Source organism: Nanorana parkeri, unplaced genomic scaffold (genome assembly GCF_000935625.1).
Source record: "Nanorana parkeri isolate BGI_ZX_2015 unplaced genomic scaffold, ASM93562v1 scaffold251, whole genome shotgun sequence".
NCBI classification, from domain to species: domain Eukaryota; kingdom Metazoa; phylum Chordata; class Amphibia; order Anura; family Dicroglossidae; genus Nanorana; species Nanorana parkeri.
The window spans coordinates 1,618,307-1,638,683 of NW_017306519.1; the positions used below are offsets into that span (position 1 = coordinate 1,618,307).

A 20,377-nucleotide genomic window follows, 5' to 3' on the forward strand; every position below is an offset into this window, starting at 1 on the left:
TGCTCTGCCAGCAGCTGCACAGTGAGACCCTTGCTCTCTGGGAAGCAGTGGTGTCTCTACAGAGGTCCGTCTTGCCCCCTACTAAATCAGACCCATAGCTCGCAATCAGCAAAACTCATGCTCCATGCTGAGTTAGAGATCTCCAATTAGCAGGGGCCACGAGCTTTACTGAGAGGACCTCTGCAAAAGAGAGCAAGGGTCATACTCTGAAGCATGAGAGCAGGAAACAAGCTTTTCTACTGACGCTGTCCCTGATTTTTCAAGAAAACAAACTGAAAGACCATGAATACCTTTTGTTTTGATGCATTGGAATGCATTTAGCCTATTAGATATAAGATTTTAATTTAAAACAAAACTGTCATCTCTGCATGACTTTGTGTCCCCTGTGATCCCCTCAATCTCCAGCATAATGTTGTACAGAGGTTTTGACTTTTGCCTCCGATATTAAGATCTGCACCTCACGCCACCTAAACCCTACAAAACAATGAGAGCAACTCAACACTGCGGCAGGTGTTCAGCTATACACTGCCAGGTAAGCATTGGGTGTGGGTGAGGTCAGAGAGATACATACTGCTAGCAGCCTCACAGCTCCTCATACCATGTGTCCTTACAAGTCAAAACAGGACTTTTACATACCTTATTTATTGGGCTTGGAGGAAAGTCATCGGGGGTAATGCTCACTCTGGCTCTCTCGTATGCCATGTCCAAATCAGATTTAGCTGCTATGGGGCTCCCTGGTAATTTAGAAATACAGATGAAAAGAACAGTGTAACATATATAGTTCTAAGTGTTACACTTAGTGCTCATTCAGATAGGCGTACATGCCTGTAAAAAGACTTGATCCCGAAAGAGGTAGGTGCTGCGTGTAATTATGCACACAGACAGTGTGCGTCTAAGTGCAGACACCCGGACAGGTTCAGGTGTGCCTGTGACTGTGTGCACTTGCATGCAGCCGCATCTTCCCATAGGGAAGAACAGACTCCTGGGCGCAATTACACGTGTACGCCCATCCGAGTGAACCCTTACACTTTATTCATTTAGTACTGCTAAAAATCATTTTCTTTGAGGAACACATGAAGTCTTAAACCTTTCAGTTATAGTGCAGCCTAAAAGGAGGAATGGACGCTGGCAATCAAAAAACTGTAGGCCAGCTTATGATAAACCCTCCTACTATCAGCATGCCTCAGTTTTGTAGCAAGCAGTAACAGCAAGCATGATCGTAAACACAGAGGGGTGGCACCTGTGTCCCTCAATGGACTCAAAGGAAGAATCTAATTTTCTCTCTTATCCATTGGGGGACACAGGAAGCAAAAGCAGTCCAGCTGAATGCTGGGCAATATAGCAAATAACTACTAAAAGAACCATGAAAACAACAGAAAACTAGGGAATGCCAGCAACTCAAACAGCTACTTAAAAAACTCACAAAGCATCTCGCAGGACTACTGGACAGCAGAGCACACGTCCAGGATTGAAGAGAAGAAATGCTCTGGCCTGAACTATGTCTAGGACTAGATACTAGGACCCAGATACTCCAAAACATGAATTAGTTTGAGTGCCGATTTGTGAAGGTTCAGGATCCATCTGAACCATTTCTAATGCTCGGACAGTCAAGGCCAACAGAGCCTGCAATAACTGTTTCCTCAATAGTAGGTCATCTAAGTATTTTACAATGGGGATGACATGAGATTGCTGCAGGCAGCAATACTGGGGCCAGCAACTTTGAGAACACCTGAATGGCAGGGCCATGACCTGAAACTGCAGGGGAACCTGGGTACCAAGTATGGGGATTTTGGACTTGGAGGTTGTGAGAGCCATGTAAGTAAAAAGGACTTCTCCTAACCTCACCGGAGGCCTTTCCAGTCTATGTCTAAGGCTTTTGTGGCTGAGAGAGATTGTTGCTCTTGCCACCAGTAGCATCCTTGATAATGGTACCCAGAGTAGATCAGTAGAGATGCCCAACAGTTAAACCAAAGTGTCCTACGTATGTGTACTAACAGGAGACCCATGAAGGAGATGAGGCAGGACATTTCAAAACAACAATCATTTGTTCAAAAACATTTTAAGAACTGCAGAAGTGATGAGATTTAAAAGGACCTTCTAAAAGGACTTTAACCAATCATCCACATTTTGGTAAAGAAAAGTCACAGTTAAGACAGAATAAAGAAAAGGTTCTGCCAGAGAGAACAGAGCTCTAGAGAGGGCTTGCAATCACTTAGGTCATTAAAGTGCAACTAAAGCCAAACCATTTTTTTTTTAATTTTGGAGAGAACAAGGGAGGTTTGTAACCACATGCAGTTTTTTGGGGGGTTTTGTTTTTTGCCATCTGTGTCCTATTGGGGAGACTTCCCTTCACTTCCTGTCTGATAGCCACAACATAAAGTAAGAGGATATTGCTGGTAGTCACCAGAACTGGTGCCCCCATTTGAAGATTTCTCCACTATTCCTGTCCTATTTTCTTTTACTTTCACTCTCGGTGATATCTATCACTGGGACAAATAGAGAGGAGGAATTTCCCTTACGGGGACACAGACAGCAATAACAGACTGACCTGTTCCTTTCCACTCTATCCAAAACGAAAACAATGTTGGGCTTTAGTTCTACTTTAAAGACAGGTGCCTCCTCCACTGGAATGGTGGTTGCTTTGCTAAGATGGGACACTGCCAGATCTACAGTAGGGGCAAACCACCTTTTAACAAAGTCCTACTTGAACAGATACAAGGCTAATAAATGCTTGTCAAGTTGTTTCAAATCCATTTAAAGAAGGAATTCAGTGTCTGCACCAGGAAAATATTTGCTTTTTTTTTTGCCTGGAAAGAACACTGGTAAAAGCAACAGGCTGACCCTCTAGTTTGCATTGCATCAATCAAAGCTGAAACGGTCTATATTAATTTGGGAGTAATATCATAAGACTGCGACTCCAGGAACTGGAGTGACTGAGAATTAGTCTCAGTGACTCCAGGAACTGGAGTGACTGAGAATTAGTCTCAGTGGCTGATGGCGCAGGGGCCATGGGCAGATCAGATACAGAATCTGCAGGGGAAGGAACAGGAGCATGCTTGTGGCCTCTGGTCAGGGACAGCAAATAACTGGGTGATTTGAACCATAAAGTAAAGTATGACTGTAGTAAATACTTCAGCCAAGAGGACAGAAGAGCCAACCAAACCCATCAAAGCTAGGGAGGACTCAGAAGAACATAAAGGAACCTAGGGTATCAGTGGGCATGCTGAAGGCCCTAAAAACAGCAGGACCATTTCTCCCCATGTCTAGAATTAGGCATGTAGCAACCACCAGGCAGTTAAGCAATGTAAGGCTCAGGATACAAGGCAAGGCCTTGGGTACGTAAGCCGGTGACAGCTGTTTGCAGGTGAGGGTAAGATTGGCGAAGGTGACAAGTCACCATAGGAAGGCAGAAGGTAGGCAGTAACATACCACTGTGAGAACTGGTGGAGAAATGAGGTAGCTCTCTCTCTCATTACAATTGGCCTACTTACAAAGTAAGTCTTCAGAGACAGGGCAAGTGCTGAGGTAATGCCAATGGCTATGGACCTGGAAAGCGCTCTGCGGCTAACTTGTTATCAGAACAAAGTCTGGAACACAGTGATCGAAGGTCACTTCCAGGCTGCCCCACAGCGGCCAATTCAGTGGGGTATGGACACAGCACTCCAAAAGCCAGTCAGAGGACAGCCTTACCAGATAGCTGCAATGAAAGAGACCAGTTCCAGCAGTGATGTAGAGAAGAGTCTTGATTAAAGAAAAAACATTGAAGAAAAAAAATGATGCTAACAAAATTAGGTTAGACTGTTTCCAGCAGAACTGAAGAAAATATGTCCATCTTCCTAGTGCACTAGCAAAAATGAGGCATGCTGGCAGTAGGAAGTTTTATCCTGGGCTGGCCTACAGTTGTTATGTTTGTCAGTGTCCAATCCCCCTGCAGACAGCCAAAGGTTTAAGACTTCCTAGGTCCCTCAATACACGATTAAGGATATTTAATTTAGGACCATTGCTGCATCCAGACAGTACACTGCTTAACTCTCTAGCGATATTTTGTAGAATGTCCTGCCTACCATAAAGGATTTGTTCCTTTGCTGGTTTGTGTATTTAGTAGTAAATGCATGTTGGCACCTGTAGTTCCACCATAGTGATAAGCGTGGGGAGGCTTCATACAGCCTAGCCTACCTGTCTATTACACTAATAAAGCAGCTCTCTGACTAAGGAAAATATCGTTCATGTCTTTGCCACTGCCGTTAAACGCCACAGAGCGTTCCACTCACATGCACCGTGCCAGAGAAGTGCTAATTAATCTAACACAAAGAGATATAAATAGGGTTTTCTGGGGCGGTGAAACAGTAGGAGATGGAAAAATCAGATGCTTTCTAATTAATCACTGTGGGTGGGGGGAGGCGGCTCCGCACAGATCAAACGAGCAAGGTAGAAAGTGTAGGTTAGCTGACTTTTAGAACTTATTTATGCAAATAAATCTCTGCTGGCCTGGATACAAAATGGCTAAAGTTTAGCTTCTGCAATCAGCTCAGAAGGAATGCTAGTCAAGTTTGTCCAGATAGAAATGTATGAACATTTTTCACTCAGTAATATTTTACTCAGCTTTGTATTGCGTGATGCTTGCAAGACAAAATAATGAATGCTTAGCTAAGAGGGAATCACATTTTCCTTTAAAGTGAACCTGTGGCCAGGCTATGCACATTCAAGTATTCATATACTCTTAACAATTAGAAAATGAGCTATACTATAAACTCCTCACTAGCTTCTCTAGCTGCAGGCATTGTGAGGCAATGTATCATCAAAATTCAAAGCAGAAGCACTGAAGTGATTCCCTTTAGCGGCTTGGCTTACCCTACTACATCCGCTTAGAGCTCTGTGCTTACATTAGAGATTAGAAGGCGGCTGAGTCACTGCTTGAGAGGGGGAAAAGGGTGAGCTGAGCTGCTGAGATAAAAACTTTGGTGCTGTTGTAAACTCTGAAGATGAATTGCTCCGATTGCTTCTTACTATGTGGATGCTATCTAATCAGCATCAGTCAGCCTATATTATCACTGCCTAATTTGCTCATAAGCAGAAAGGGTATATTAAAAGGGAAATAATCCTGTACAGTAAAACATTTACATGAGGTGTTATTTTATTTCTTTATAGCTATGCCTGTTTTCCTGACAAAGCTGCTTTTCTAGGAAGTAAAGTGCTATTCTGAAGCGTAGTGAAAGCCAAAAAGATTAATTTCGCTGGAAAATTTCAGGTCGGAGCCTTTCTAGACAAGGAGTCTAATTATAAAAACGACATTTTCAACAGCAACCAACGCCAACATACGCTGTCCAAACTCCTCTTTAAAATCTTGGCACCTTGCTTACCTGGGATTTCAACTAGACTGGAAGATGAGCGACTTCTCCGATGACCCGTGCCAGAGCCCTCAGTGGCTGAGAATTTACTGGGGTCTGAATGTAGGAAAACACAAGATTTATCAGGTTAGTCTGAAGTGCTTATTGCATGAGACATTTCTAAAGAACAAACACGTAGGTATCCCAATGCTTACAGCATAGAACAGAATGTGAAAAATCTTGAAGCAACCTCAAAATTTTATATGAGGTAAGCATTAAAATAGCAAGTAAAATCTGTGCCCCCGAAGGTACATTTTTTTCTATTCACCTTTAGAAACTCTTTATGGAGCTGTACAGGACAGGGTAAAGGGAGAAGGAGTCACTCCTCCGAATCATTCAACTGTGCTTTTAATTTAAACTACATATATTAGGCTCGATAAAGAACAGGCTTTTCTTAGCAAGGTAATTTACCCTTTCACTGTACAGAGATTGTAAAGAAGAAGTAGAATATTTTATTGAGTAAAAGTTACAATACACGTTTGGAGATTTTGTAACACTTGTATACAAGGGGATATACGCAAACACACTCTTTCACAAGTGTGCACACACACAGTACATGCAGTGATAATAATAAACACAGACCCAGTACCATTCAGTAACACCACAACTTACACATTATCACCTCCTGCAAACCTGCTGAACGTTCTGTGATCAGGTTTGATACAGTTGTGTTACACATTCACTGCTGAAACACTATAAATAGCTCTCAACATGTCACTTCTGTCATCATTACAACAGCTGTGCTCGCTATGCTCTAAAAAGCTACCAAACATTCATTCTTTCTTTATATAGCTGACAGATACAGATGTGCACCCAGGTCAGTTTATAGGCGTCACAGATGACCAAATCTCTCAGCGAAAATGGTGGGCCCTTAGGGACTTCCTGTCTTTTCTGGAACAACCATATTTCTTGCCCCCTTGTTACCTTCCTCCTAAACTGGAGATGTATTCTGGACCTTTAAAGGGGAACTATGGGGTTAGGGCTTTTCGTGGTATACTGAGACGCCGCAGCTGAAACGGATCCCGACAATTATGTCTGGATCCGCCCAGCTGTGTGAGTGACAGCTGGCTCTGCCTATCTAGAGGCAGAGCCAGCTGTACCCGCCCCTACCCCGTCCATTCCGCCAGTCAGCGCTGGAGGATCGGACAGGGGAGGGGGGAATCCAGTCCATACCATGTCACGGCTCTCTGCAGTGACAGGATCGAGAAGTGAGCGAGCGCTGGTATGTGTTCGCTCACTTCCCGATCTACTGACCCGACCTGTGAGTTTCATTGTCACAGGTCGGCTAGAACTATGAGGATGAGTGAAAATCACTCACCTCACAGTCCCCCTTTAACACTAATGCTACAAATATTTTTTTTCCTGCATTCTTAAAGCAGTAGCTCAAGCAAACAGCTAAATACACAGATGAAATACATATATGGGAGCCGTTTTACCTGCCAATGGTTTGCAAAGCCCTATCTGGCAGGGCAGGAGACCTGATATTTCTCTACTAAAGCTAAGTTATATGCACAGGTCTCCTACCCTCACCAATCCTGTGACTGGACAGAGAAAGGAGAAGTAACAAACTGAAGAGGTCCATCTCGCTGTCACTCTACTTTCTATTCCTATCAGCATGCTTCTTGTTAGCACATGAACTGATTGGCTCCTTGGCTTCTTCCGTTACTACTCTGAGCTCTGCTATATATAGACTACAAGAAGCCGATACTCGTATCAGTTCAAATTCAGGTACAAGAAATACATTTAATGATGTATTAATTAACACAGAGCAGCATTATTTGTGTATTTTAAGCGTGACTGGAGTTCAGATTTAAAACTATTACATCTAGGGGCGCTAGTGAGCAGCCAACCAAGATGGCCGCAATCTAACCTGGCTCCACTACACCCGGACACGAACCTCAAGAGCTAGATACGTATTCGGTGCTCCACTACCTGCCTAAATAGTGGCATAACTCTATGAACGGTTGGAGATCAGAGATGAGAAGGAGTTACAACAATACCCGCAACCGTTCATGCAGAGCGAATACTCCGGCCTTGACGCGCTCTCCAGCCAAGATGGCGTCGTCTCCCTCAGGGCCAAATTCACAGCCGTCCTCACAACAGTCGGCGGCGGATGCGGACCGGGCTTCAAATGCGAGTACATCCTCCCCGGTGCCGAGCCATCAACCGGAGCCGTCTTGTAGGGATTCTGATCTACTAGATCGATTCAAAATCCTGCTACAGAAGGAGCTGAGAACCGCCACCGACAAACTGGCGGCACAGCTCTCCCGTGATATCAAAGAACTGGGCTCCAGGATAAATGATATCGAATGCAAAATGGACGACGTGGTCAGCATTGTGGAAGCTCACGAACCTAGACTCCGTTAAAACTGACCTTTCCGCTACCCTCCTCAAGCTGGAAGACCTGGAGAACAGGAACAGGCGTGGGAACATTCGCTTACGTGGTATCCCTGAACATGTGGAGGACCTGAATGCCACGGTCACGGCCATGTTCCAGGAACTCCTCCCGCACTACCCGGTCGAAAGACTTGAGATGGATCGGGTGCACAGGGCCCTGGGCGCCAAAAGATCGGAGGGACCACCGCGAGACGTAATCCTTAAGCCGACCTTTTACAGGGCTAAAGAGGAAATCGTGAAGGCAGCCTGGGAGCGCCGTGACCTCACGTTCCAGGGATTCAAGTATCAAATCTACTCTGACCTAGCCCCACAGACCCTTCAGAAGAGGAAGGCCCTGAAACCATACCTGACCTCCCTAGCGCACCATCGCATCAAATACAAGTGGGGCTTCCCTCTCAAAGCCCACTTTGCCTACGAGGGTCGTCAGTACTCATTCGCCACTCCGGAGGAAGCGGGTGCGCTGCTGGAGTCTCTACGCTTGACCACACCGGATTTGCTCAACATCCCACCGCTGGCTCAGCAGACCCAACCGAGACGACGCTTGCAACCGTTATGGGAACGCGGCCCACGACCTAACCGGAAAAAGGCTGACAGCCGACAACGATCCCCACGTTCTCAGGAAGAACCCCACGGATGACAACGCGCTGGGGCCTACCGGATTCCAATGCAACCTAGCGTTGGTTCCCGTGGTGATTGGAGGACCGTTGAGGGTGAGTGGCCCGACTCTAGAATGGCCCCCACCCCCACCCTCTGTTTGTCCCCGGAATATACCTGGGCCTGCCGTCGGTTTGCAGTCCCCGATTACCGGGTGTTGTGACCGGCTGCCCCTAAGTCTGCCTAGGTAAACTATGTTCTATTTTTCCGTTGGCCCTATTGGCCTGTTATAACAGTTTGGCACGAGTGGCCCTTTGGTTCTTACTAACCCCCTGGATTGTCCCGGGGGGAAGATTTTGTGTTGCCCGAAGATCCGCTGGGGCTCGAAGCACGGCTAAGGCCTGCCAATCACAACGGCCGCCGCAACGAGGAATGGATGCCATCACTCCCCCCTCCCCATTTTTCATCCCTTGTTTGTGAATTCAGCGGGGTTAGAATTGTCGAGCCCCATGATATACCGCCCTTAGCCCGCTGTCCTAATTTAACCAACATCCCGTGGAAAGGCCTGCATTGGTCCCTGACAAAAAAAAACAAAAACTATTACATCTGTTTTTCACCTGCAATGATTGTATTACAGAAATAAAAAATAAAGCATGATAAAGTGTTATTAGAGAACTATGGGTTAGCCAAAGAGACAGCACAGCAGGTGTGATTGCTTTGAGGCTCCCTGACCTCGGACTAAATCTGTCTAATGAGAGAATCCCTGTTGTGATGACTTATTAAAGAGGAACTTTACCCCTATCCCAGCCAGGTCACTATCTGCAAGGAGTTTGCATGTTCTCCCTGTGCTTGCATGGGTTTCCACCGGGTACTCTGGTTTCCTCCCAACACTCCAAAAACATGCTGGTTAATTGGCTTCTGTCTAAATTGACTCTTATGTATGCATGTGAGATAGGGACCTTAGATTTTAAGCTCCTTGAGGGTAGGGACTGATGTAAATGTGCACATAAAGCGCTGCATACATTGTCGGCACTATATGAATACCAGTAATAAATACATATCTTAAAAATAACAACAAAGGCACCTTTAGAAATGTTTACTAATGATAATCTAAAAACACATACATCTAGATAATCGCCGTTTTTAAAAAATTTGACATACCTTATTTTTCTTTTCTTTCCCAGTCTTCTGACAATGGTCATTTTAACTAAGGGCAGATTACTAGATCTCCATTTACTTCCTGGAACTCTGACACAAGTGACCAGTACATGCGTCCATGCACATCATCTCAGGGGAGGAAAATGCCTTTCCCTTAGATCTCATGAGAGTACAGATGAGATTTCCCAGCAATGCTCTGCTGATATTACCTTCACAGGATGCAACACTTGGGCACATTACATCATTTGAGCCAAAGTGGACCAGGGAGTGGAGTAACAGAAATTGTAAGTAAAATACAAATATGTTTGTTTACCTAATTAATGTAAGCTGATTTCATATCAGAATGCAGAGCTGTATGCTGGTGTGATTTTTAGTCAAAGGGGGTAAAGGTCCACTTTAAGAGCTGTAAGCAAAAGGTTCTCACTGTTTGAAAATGATGCTTCACTTTTACATTCACATATCAAATAAAACACTATACATTCCCCTCTAACATGCCTTTATCCTCTTGTCCACCTCTCCCTTTAGAACTCCCTACCCTAGCCTGTCCAGCTGTCTCCTACTTTGTCTGCCTTTCAGTGATCCCAGAAGACTCATCCCTTCAGGGAAGCCTATCCCGCCTCAACCTAACTGCTGAACTATCACTTTCTCAAACAATTCATCCCCACACAGCTACCACCCCCTGTATCAGGGCCCTTATTACCATCTTGATATGTATTGTAACTGTAATGTCTACCTTATATTGTAAAATGCTGTGCAATCTTTTGGTGCTATATAAAGCCTGTATTATAATAATAATGATGATAACTCATGATGCAGTGAGATACAATTTGTCTCTGATGTAAGAACTTTAGCTCCACCTTGTGACAGAATTTCCAAACTGCGTGCCTACAAACATACTAAAAATGTAAAAGAAAGAAAAGATGGCGGGAATTTATTATTGTAGTCACATATTTTGCGACAATAAACCTGTCGCAACACAGAATTCGGGCGAAATGTGTGACTGAAATAATAATCTAGTGTTATATGGGTTCATGAATGTGTAGTAGAACAGCAGGTCGCACGGTTATTCTTTTGGGCGCAGAGACCTTTTAGAAGTGCAGAGTTGTTTATGAGAGATGATTTTTGAGACTGGGGAGGAGATGGAGGGGGACAACAAAAAGAAATGAATGAGGATGGAAGAGACAAGAGAGAAGATTTGGAAGATGGGGGTTACATGAGAGTAGTAAATCCAGTCTCTGCAACTGTTACAACAGGAAAAAGCAAATGCTGGCAATATTTCCTCTTGCTGTGTAGCAGCGCACAGTTCACGGGCTCCCCGATCTACCAGAATATAACCGCTGACTCTTTAAACCTTTCACATAGCAGTCACTGACATGGGAAGTCATAGTTTAGACAGGGAAGGGTATGTAGAGCTGTTTTCCACATGAAGGGGTTAAAGAAGGAGTGAGAAGACTTTTATGACATAATACAGCCGGCACTACTTTAAGAAGTCCTCCTGATGACTTAACATGCGACTGCTCTGTGTATAATTTCAGACGCAGAGGACTGTCGCAGATCTGACATATGTGTGTGAATTATGCGTCTTATCGCCATTTTGATCCATCTGGTTGCAAATATGAATGTGTCGCAGCGGTGGTGGAAAAAGGGCACAAATGCGGATCACTTGCGCTCTTTTAGCATTATTTTAAAAAGATACAACTGCAAGAAAACAGTCGCAAACCATTTGATACATTCCCCCACAGCGCTCTATATGAATATGATGAATGCTCCTTCTTATCAGATCTTCCTTAATGCAAAAGAATAAAAAAACCTTATTATAGATCTTTTTCCACATCGCTACATGCAATCACAGTTTACCAGCAAGTCAGACAAACGTTCAGAAGATAGAGGCATTCACCTACCCAGGATGCCTGAATCTTGATCTGGCTGCAATTCTGCAGGTTTCTCCGCCTTATCAGTTTGTTCTTCTTCTATAGACATAGTAGACTGCTGCCGTCTAACTGATTTGCTGCTCCCTGTCCCAGAGGTCAGACTTGCTACTGACAACAACGGGATAGCCTGGCTTTCCTGAAGATCACAAACAATATAGGCTTAAAGTAACAATAAACTCAGGAGTTACATCTTAAAAATGCCTCCTACAGGCCCGGGACCGGCTTCTCTGGAGTCAGGGGGAAGGTGGGGAGCAGATGGGCGAACCTTCATTCGCCGATCACCTCTCTGTACACTGGGCCCGGGAGTGATGCAGATTACATCACTTCCGGTCCCATAGCTGTCAGTGCTGGGCTCTTCAATAGCTTATTTCTAGTGTTAAGGTGACACTGGGGGTCTTTTGAACCCACAGCATCACCTTAAAAAGAGTACCTGTCACTGCCAATCTGCTATCACATGGAGGGCTTGTAAGCCCCCCATGTGATAGCAATTAAAGTTAAAAAAAACAGTTTTTTCAATTAATATTAAATGAAATAAATGTAAAAATAATGTAAAAATTTTTTTTTAAAGTCTCCCGCGATCACACGTGTCTACAGGTAAACACGTGTCGGGTGCGCCTACGTATTAAAACGACAAAGGCTCTACACATGTTGGGTATCGCCGCGCACGTCGGAGTGAGAGCAATAATTCAAATCTGTAAACTGATGACCTGTGGGGGCTTTTAAAGCGTCATCTATGGACTTTTTTGGGTACTGAATTTTGTTGCAGTTTCACAGACGCACACATTTTGTAACCTGGGCATGTTGGATATCTATTTACTCGTTGTAACCTCATCTTTTTTATATTTTATACCAAAAAATTGGTATTTTTCACTTAAGAGCATTTTTCACTACATTTTGGGGTTTGATAATATGTTGCGCTAATATCGTGCAACATACACATTTTGAACTGCCAACATTTTATTCTACAGGGTCTTGGCTTTCAAAAAATATATAATGTGTGGGGGGTTAAAGTCATTTTCAGGCCTAAAATGTAGATTATATTATGGGTACAAAAAACAAAAAAAAGGCCTTGGTCACTAAGGGGTTCATAAAATGTAACTTTGTGTTTTAAAAGTCCAAGACTCTGAGACCTGAAGTCAAGTCTATAACCAGCACAGTTTATGGAACAATTACCTGTTGTACAAAACGTAAAAAAACAACGGAATGGTTCAATTTGAGTGGAAAGTACAAAGAACCATGCTTGATGTGAAAAGTATAAAAAATGACCTCACTTGTTTGTTAACTGTGATACAAAGGCTGTGCAGAAGCTGAAATGATAAGATCCCTTCAATCAATTGTTTAGCAACCTGAGGCCAGGCGCCTCATCTATTTGTGGAACTATAATTGGTTTCTATGTCATTTTTAGAACAAGCATGGGACTGAATGCCAGAAAAGCCACGCGCATAAAGTAGAAAAACTGTCTTGTTCTGCAACATTTATTTCTATGTGTGGTAAATCACACTTCTTGTCACAAGTAGGATCATTCAGGGACAACATGGTGGGTTGACTTCAGGACAGAAATGTATCTTATAGGAGACTTTGGGTAAACATGGAAGCTGTTTTTGCTGAAATATTCTTCTAAAACTGATATTTGCATGACTGTCGTGCTGAATGTATGGCTTCAATTACTTTGTGCCAATGATCTACAATAAATATGACAATAAGAACTTTTTACTTTTCTCTGACTTTTTCCATCTGCACACTGCATACTTGGGTTAGGGAAAAACCGCTGAAGCGAGTGGATCAGCATGACAGCCAAGTAACTTACATTTTCATAGGGAGGCCACTACTGGCAGTTCCCACATTTCTCTCACAACACAATGTTAACACTTAAAGTGTAAGTCCAGCCAAAACGTACAACTCAGTTTGGCACTATCTTGATACCAAATGTGTGAAAACATACTTACGGAGTTAAACAGTTCTGTGGTCAGACCCAGGTAGTTGTGCAGTGCCAAGAATGTCACTCTCTGCAGCCTAACCATTATAATCTGTAGAACAAAAAATATACATATAATTAGCCATCAGTTTATCTTTTCAAAACAATATAGGTACTAGTTCACAAGAAAGCATTCACTAGGAACCTCATTAACTAGAAAATGATGACATTACTGAAAATGCAGCCTATTAATTCACCAGAGACATCACTGTGAATGAAGTCAATCCATTCACTAGAGACCGGTGACATTACTGAGAATGCAGCCTATCCATTCACTAGAGACTGGTGACATCACTGAGAATGCAGCCTATCCATTCACTAGAGACCGGTGACATCACTGAAAACGGAGACTATTTATTCACTAGATACCGGTGACATCACTGAGAATACAGCCTATCAATTCACTAGAGACTGGTGACATCACTGAGGGTGCATTGTACCCATTCATTAGAGATTAGAGACAATCACTGAGAATGCAGCCAATCCATTTCATTAGAAACTGCCGCACAGCATTCAATGAGATTCCACCTTTCATTCCAACATATCAAACACTCTGGTGGTTTGCAAGGCAGGTTGTAATCTGATTGGTAGCTATGAGGAAAGAGACATTACTAATTTTGTGTCACTGGTTCATTAGTAAGATTGACATGAGATTTACTGGATCACTGTAATAAACTGTTGCTGACTTTTTTTTTTTTAAATCCGCCACAATCTTATAAAAACACCCACTCTCCTACTTACCAACCAACCAACCTAAACAAATGCAACTCAATGTGAAAATCTTAATCTGAAGGAGACCAAGTATCTCCCATGGTCTGTTCAGCAGCCATGTCCCCCGCCCAGCCCTGCCTTGTTAATTCACAGCTCTTCTCAGCATGTGCCTCGCTGTCAAACTGTAAACAGTGTGTGTGACACAAGGACCCTGCTACGTGGCAACGACACCTAAAAGGAAACCTGTGCGGTCACTTGACTGCACAATAAAGCAACATAAAAAAGGTACAAAATATTTATTTTAAAAAAACCAAAATGCAAAATGCAAATGCAAAGAAACACAGTTAAACTTGTACTGTTCAACCCCACGCTATGTGCCTAAAGCATGGTCACGATGCACACCCGTCTGACAAGTGACTATAGGAAAAAAATGGCTGCTGAAGATCTGGATCGTTCCCCATCGACAGCCAATAAGTGCACAATAAAGGAGCAGCAGTTCAGACAAGCGCCATGCAAAAGAAAAAAACAGCCTTGATTGGCTAATAGAGCGGCCGCCCCCCTCTCCCAGTCTGGTGGTGCTGTTAAGGGGATTACAAGAAGCTAATATAAAGACAAAGCAAGGCATAAATGTAAGCTGTGTGTAAAAATAAATGTTATGATTTGTTTCAATAAATAGAATATTAAATGGGGAGTTTGTAATATTTGCAGCATTTCAGATCCACACTAGAGTTAAGCCAGATTTTCTCCCAGTTACCTGTACTACCCTGACAAGGGTCTCAGGGTACTTGGCAAACACATCTTGAAATGCGTTAGCTGGAAGCCTCAAGATTGTGGAAGCTGTGGCGGCTCTTGCTGAAACCGTCTTGTAGGGAGCCGTGTGTCCCTAAACGACAAAATAAGACAAACATACAGAATAAGAAACTCCACCTTAATCATCACCTCTTACACCACAGTCTTGACTGGCTAAATTGTGGGTGCCAGGAAGGCAGCGCACCTAAAAGATTACAGCCAGCGTCTTTCTTGGCCCTCTCTTTCTTTCTTGGCCTTTTTAACAGAAACAAACGTTCTGTGGTTCCTTAAAAATGTACACTGCATCCTAGATTATATTCTACAGGACGGTAAACGTGTCGCAAATCCAGGCAAACTTAGAAAATGATTTTAAAAAAATATTGAGGTCCTTTGTAATAAAACCGTACATAGATCCAAAGACACAGGCAAATGATATTACACAGAAAACTCAACATCTGGAATGGTGCCACGCAGGAAAAGAAGAATAGTAATGCTTACCTGTTAAGTGGACAGCGACTAGGGCTGCAACAACTAATCGACATAATCGACATAATCGATTATTGAAAAAGTTGTCAACTTCTTCAATCATCGAATAATCGGGCTCTGATTAGTTGGCCCTGTTCACGGCTCCACACAAGCTGGGCAAAGTACCTCCTCCCCGCCTCATGCTCACCGCCCGCCCACATCCACTATCGGCACAGGGACGCGGGGAGAACAAGTAAGGAGGAGCAGGTGTGGGGGGATGACAGCCGCCGATAGACAGGCCTGATCTCAGAAGCAAGTTGCTGTAAGACTACTCAGGTAAGCCTGCACTTTCCCACATATGGTGCTCTATAATGTATTTCTGGGATTTGTATTCCTCTATAGCTGATGGTACATTGTGCTGTATATTATACCATCAGCTATAGAGGACTACAAATCCCAGGAATAGAATATACACTGTATGTATAATGTATTGCTAGGATTTGTTGTATTCCTATATAGCTGGTGGTATTCTGCATTGTGCTGTATAGAGGACTACAAATCCCAGCAATAATACATTATACAACGCAATGCGGAATACCACCAGCTATAGAGGAGTACAACAAATCCCAGCAATAGTACATTATACAGCACAATGCAGAATACCGCCAGCTATAATGTACTATTGCTGGGATTTGTTGTATTCCTCTATAGCTGGTGGTATTCTGCATTGTGCTGTATCATGTACAATTGCTGGGTTTTGTAGTCCTCTATAGCTGCTGCCATTCTGCATTCATTGCTGTATAATTTTACACTTTCATTTCACTATATTGCACACCACACTTTTTCTTTTTTACTTCCACTGCTCCAAGCTTGCTCCTGTGATGGACTACAATCTCAATACAAACTAGTAGTCCCATCACTGGAACCATTTTTAAAAATGTATTTTATTATTTATCCGATTAATCGAACTTAATAATCGGCTAACTAATCGATTTTGAAAATAATCGTTAGCTGCAGCTCTAGCAGCGACTCTAATCCTTTGCTTTGTTGTAAAGCTACAACCACTGCTGCTAGTTCACACACCCCACACTCCTTTGCTGTGAGCTGTGGTTCCATCCATTGACCCCTGTGTCAGACAGCACAGAGAATGATGAAGTAGCAGCTAGTTGGAGGTAGCACAATGCACAGCGGGGGGACACGTTATCCAACACACCCGGAAGTGTAAGTGTATTGTAACAGCAGCCATCGTAGTCCTGCAAAAAAGTGAAGACTGCAGTCCCTGCCTACCAGATAGGGAAGTATTACTATTCTTTTTTTACAGGGTTGCACCATTCTAGCATTTTAGGCCTTTTACGGGCAAATAACATTTATAACGTACACTAAAAGCACAGGAATTCTTATAGGAATATTATTGTTCAAATTATTTGTCTTGCAACAGGATCTCTTTAACAACACACAGGAGACAAAGACAAACAATTATTTAGAATTTAGTCGGCTGAAATGGCAGCGCCCTGCAGCAGTCTTAGGGATTTTGAATGTTTACAGGGAGGAAGGCTTTTACAGGCAAATTACAATGAAAAAAAATGTTATATATAACATTATAGGATATATAATCTTATAGGAAGGTTGTTCTTTAAAAAGGAGAATTATAAGGCGAGTGATTTTCACTCAACCTCATAATCTGAGCCGACCTGTGCCAATGAAACTGTCACACGTCAGCTCAATACATCGGGAAGTGAGCGAACACATACCGTCGCTCGCTCACTTCTCGATCTATCCATGCAGAGAGCCGTGACTGTCACTCACTGCGCCCTGCAGGGATTCCCCCCTCCCCTATCCTCCAGCGCTGACTGGCGGAACGGACAGGGGAGGGGGCGGGTACAGTTGGCTGTGCCTCTAGATAGACAGAGCCAGCTGTCACTCACGCAGCTGGGTGGATGTCAGGATCCGTTCCGGCTGCGGCATCTCGGTATACTGCGAGTTGTAGCTCACAGTATACTGAGCTTTGGGTGACGGGAGGACGCTAGTTTGTGTCCTCCTGTTACCCTTAGGAGAACTATGGGGAAAAGCACTAACCCCATAGTTCTCCTTTAAATCTTTGGTTTGGCGACCGGTCGCTTTTAGAAATTATAGCCAGCTTTTCCATTAGAATACTTTTTTTTTATTATTATTATTTGGCCATCCATAGATGAGGTGACAGTATGTGTTGTCTAATTAGAGTCTCAAGAAACATGGAGCTGACACATAAGGGTGAGTAAATTACAGACAGAGTAAACTCCTTTCCATATCCCCACTGTGCATGTGCAATATTAAAACTGCAATAATAGAACAGGGCCCTCTCTAAAATTGAGAAAAATGATTTTCCTAATGCGGAATAAATTGCCGATTTATGGGAAGCGAGGTGCTTTAAAAAGCTGAAGGGTTTTATTCCTCATGGAATATAAATTTCTGTATAACCAGCAGCATGGCACAGCGAGCGATGGTAATAACACAGCACGCTCCCCCTCTCCAATTTCATTTATTATTTCTGTGGTGAAAACGCGACTGACAAATATCTAAATATCCCCAGGGCAGAAATAATGAAGGAGATTGTGCCGAGTGTAAATAGATTTCTACACTGTGCAGAATACACAGGCTGGCACTGGGACTTGGGCTGCAATAGCTGATCTCTCGTCTGTACCTGACCACGGAGACTAATGATGGATTCCCTGAACACCATGTCTGTAAACAGCAACATGTATACTGTAGAATACGGTCACCAAACATTTCTGAAGTCAAAGTATATTTCCACTTTCTCAGCTAAATAGGGATAATATCTACTTTATATTTGTTACATGTTTCCATTCACATAGCATCAGCTATAAAAAAAATTAAAAATGCTTCTTGCAGTTTAAATTGCTTATAAATTGCTTTTACTTAGGTTAGGGTTTCTACTTGGCTACTTGCTTCTCTTTCCTTGTAATGCCAGGGGTTGTGAGGGGATTAAAGGAGAACTATGGGGTCAGTGTTTTTTAGTCTCCTAAGGGTCACGGGAGGATGCTAGTTGTGTCCCTAGTTTTGTGACCCAAAGCTTAGTATACCGCGAGCTACAGCTCGCGGTACACCGAGACAGCCGCAGCCGGGACGGATCCCGACATTACTGTCGAGATCAACCCAGCTGTGTGATTGACAGCGGGCTCTGCAGAGCCAGCTGTACCCGCCCCATCCGTTCCGCCAGTCAGCGCTGGAGGATCGAAGCGGGGAGGGGGGAATCCCTGCAGAGAGCCGTGAGTGACCGTCACGGCTTTCTGCAGGGACATGATCGAGAAGTGAGCACGACGGTATGTGTTTGCTCACTTCTTGATCTATTGAGCCGACGTGTGACAGTTTCATTGTCACACGTCGGCTCCAACTATGAGGCTGAGTGATTTCTACTCACCTCATAGTTCTCCTTTAATAGGTGGCAGAACTCTCAAACGCTAGACAGCAAACAAGGAGTGCTCACCTCTTTTTAAATACTACAAATAATATTTATTACAGGTTGCAAATATGACTTTGTCTCCAAAGCATGGTGCCCTCTGCAATATATACTACCAAGGAATTTACAAATGATTGTAGAAGGAATATTAAACTCACAGTGATGACATCCAGAATACTGAGCAGGCTGTGCACACTGTCCCCAGCTAAAACCTCCTTTACCACCATCTCATTTCCATCCTGAAAAATAAAATTGTATCAGAAGTCAAAACACAAAGTCTGATGAGAAGTCAGAAGAACTCACAGTTACATTTTCCAACAACTAAGTTGTAGACAGAAAGGTTTTCTGCTAAAACACCAAAGTACTTGCAAAGGCCAGATTTGTGGGTACACAAGGGAGGTGTGGGAAGTTTAGCTACCTATAGTACTTTGCTGAAAAAAAGTGCCAGAGGGCACAACACAATCATAAACTCTGAGGGGGGCTTTTATCAAACTGGAGCAGACAAAATCTGGAGCAGCTGCATGACAACCAATCAGCTTCTCTCTTTCATTTTCAAATCTTAACTGAACAAACTGAAGAGAGAAGCTGATTGGTTGCAATGCACAGCTGCTCCAGTTCTTATAAATTCTCTTCTCAGTATTAGCTCCGTCTGATCTCACTTTTCTGAGGAGATTGGTGTATTAAAGAAATGAACGGCTTATTGTCCAAGATAAATTTCCTTAAAAAAAAGAAGTGCAAGAAATGTGAAAATTAACCCTTGCTGTGTGGTTACCCCCTGGACTGCAAGGGTTAACTGCTTGTTTTGGTCTGGGGCTTATATCAAAAAATATACACATCTGATTCTTGGTCCCATCTGGCTGCTAGACCAGTCCCTGCAGCCTCTTTTCCCTCAGGCTTCGGCGGTATAAGGACCCGTGACATCATCGCATATAATACAGCTGCATTAGATATGAGGATGCCGAAGGACATTCTACCACCAGAGTGGAGGGGGAGAGAGGTAAGTGGTCACCACCGCAGGACTGCGGATCAGGTTAGTCTATTTTCTTTATTTAACCACTAGGCCCAAACGAGCAGTTAACTTTAGCTGTGCAGGGGTAGCCCCACTGCAAGGGTTCATTTTTACATTTCCCGAAGTTCTTAAGTAAAAATAAAACAATTAAAAAAAACAGCGTTAACAACAAAATGTAGCAATAGTGGTACTTACACTTTCTTGAAAGCAGACTTCCAGCACCCCATCTTGAACTACATATATACTGTTATCCAGCTGTCCTGGCCGGAAGATATATTCGCCTTCATGGACCTGGACAAACACCATGTGCTTACAGAGTTCCAGGAAAAGAGGCTTTTCAAAGTGCCCCAAAACCCTGCAGGACAGAAGAGAAAGCACAGAACTGGATTACTCCTTTGGGGTATAACTCATGCAAGCTTACATCAAGTCCAGCACCATAAGCAGTTGAGAATTGGCCAGATTCTGCTGAGCCCACAAATAAGCATCCTTCTCTAGATCACTGCC

At 43.4% G+C, this 20,377-nt stretch overlaps 1 protein-coding gene across 1 annotated transcript in view; it reads right to left on the minus strand.

Moving 5' to 3' along the window:
• The window catches only part of PNPLA7 (patatin like phospholipase domain containing 7), a 143,450-nt gene extending 123,223 nt beyond the window's left edge, over positions 1 to 20,227 (minus strand). The window contains exons 1-7 of the mRNA XM_018556766.1: positions 20,069 to 20,227; positions 19,023 to 19,103; positions 14,908 to 15,036; positions 13,414 to 13,494; positions 11,438 to 11,603; positions 5,361 to 5,444; positions 637 to 734 (exon numbers count right to left, since the gene is read on the minus strand). Coding sequence (XP_018412268.1) covers positions 637 to 734; positions 5,361 to 5,444; positions 11,438 to 11,603; positions 13,414 to 13,494; positions 14,908 to 15,036; positions 19,023 to 19,103; positions 20,069 to 20,179 — 750 coding nt within the window. The 5' untranslated portion in view covers positions 20,180 to 20,227. The remainder of the gene's footprint in view (positions 1 to 636; positions 735 to 5,360; positions 5,445 to 11,437; positions 11,604 to 13,413; positions 13,495 to 14,907; positions 15,037 to 19,022; positions 19,104 to 20,068) is intronic.
• Positions 20,228 to 20,377: the final 150 nt, after the last annotated feature.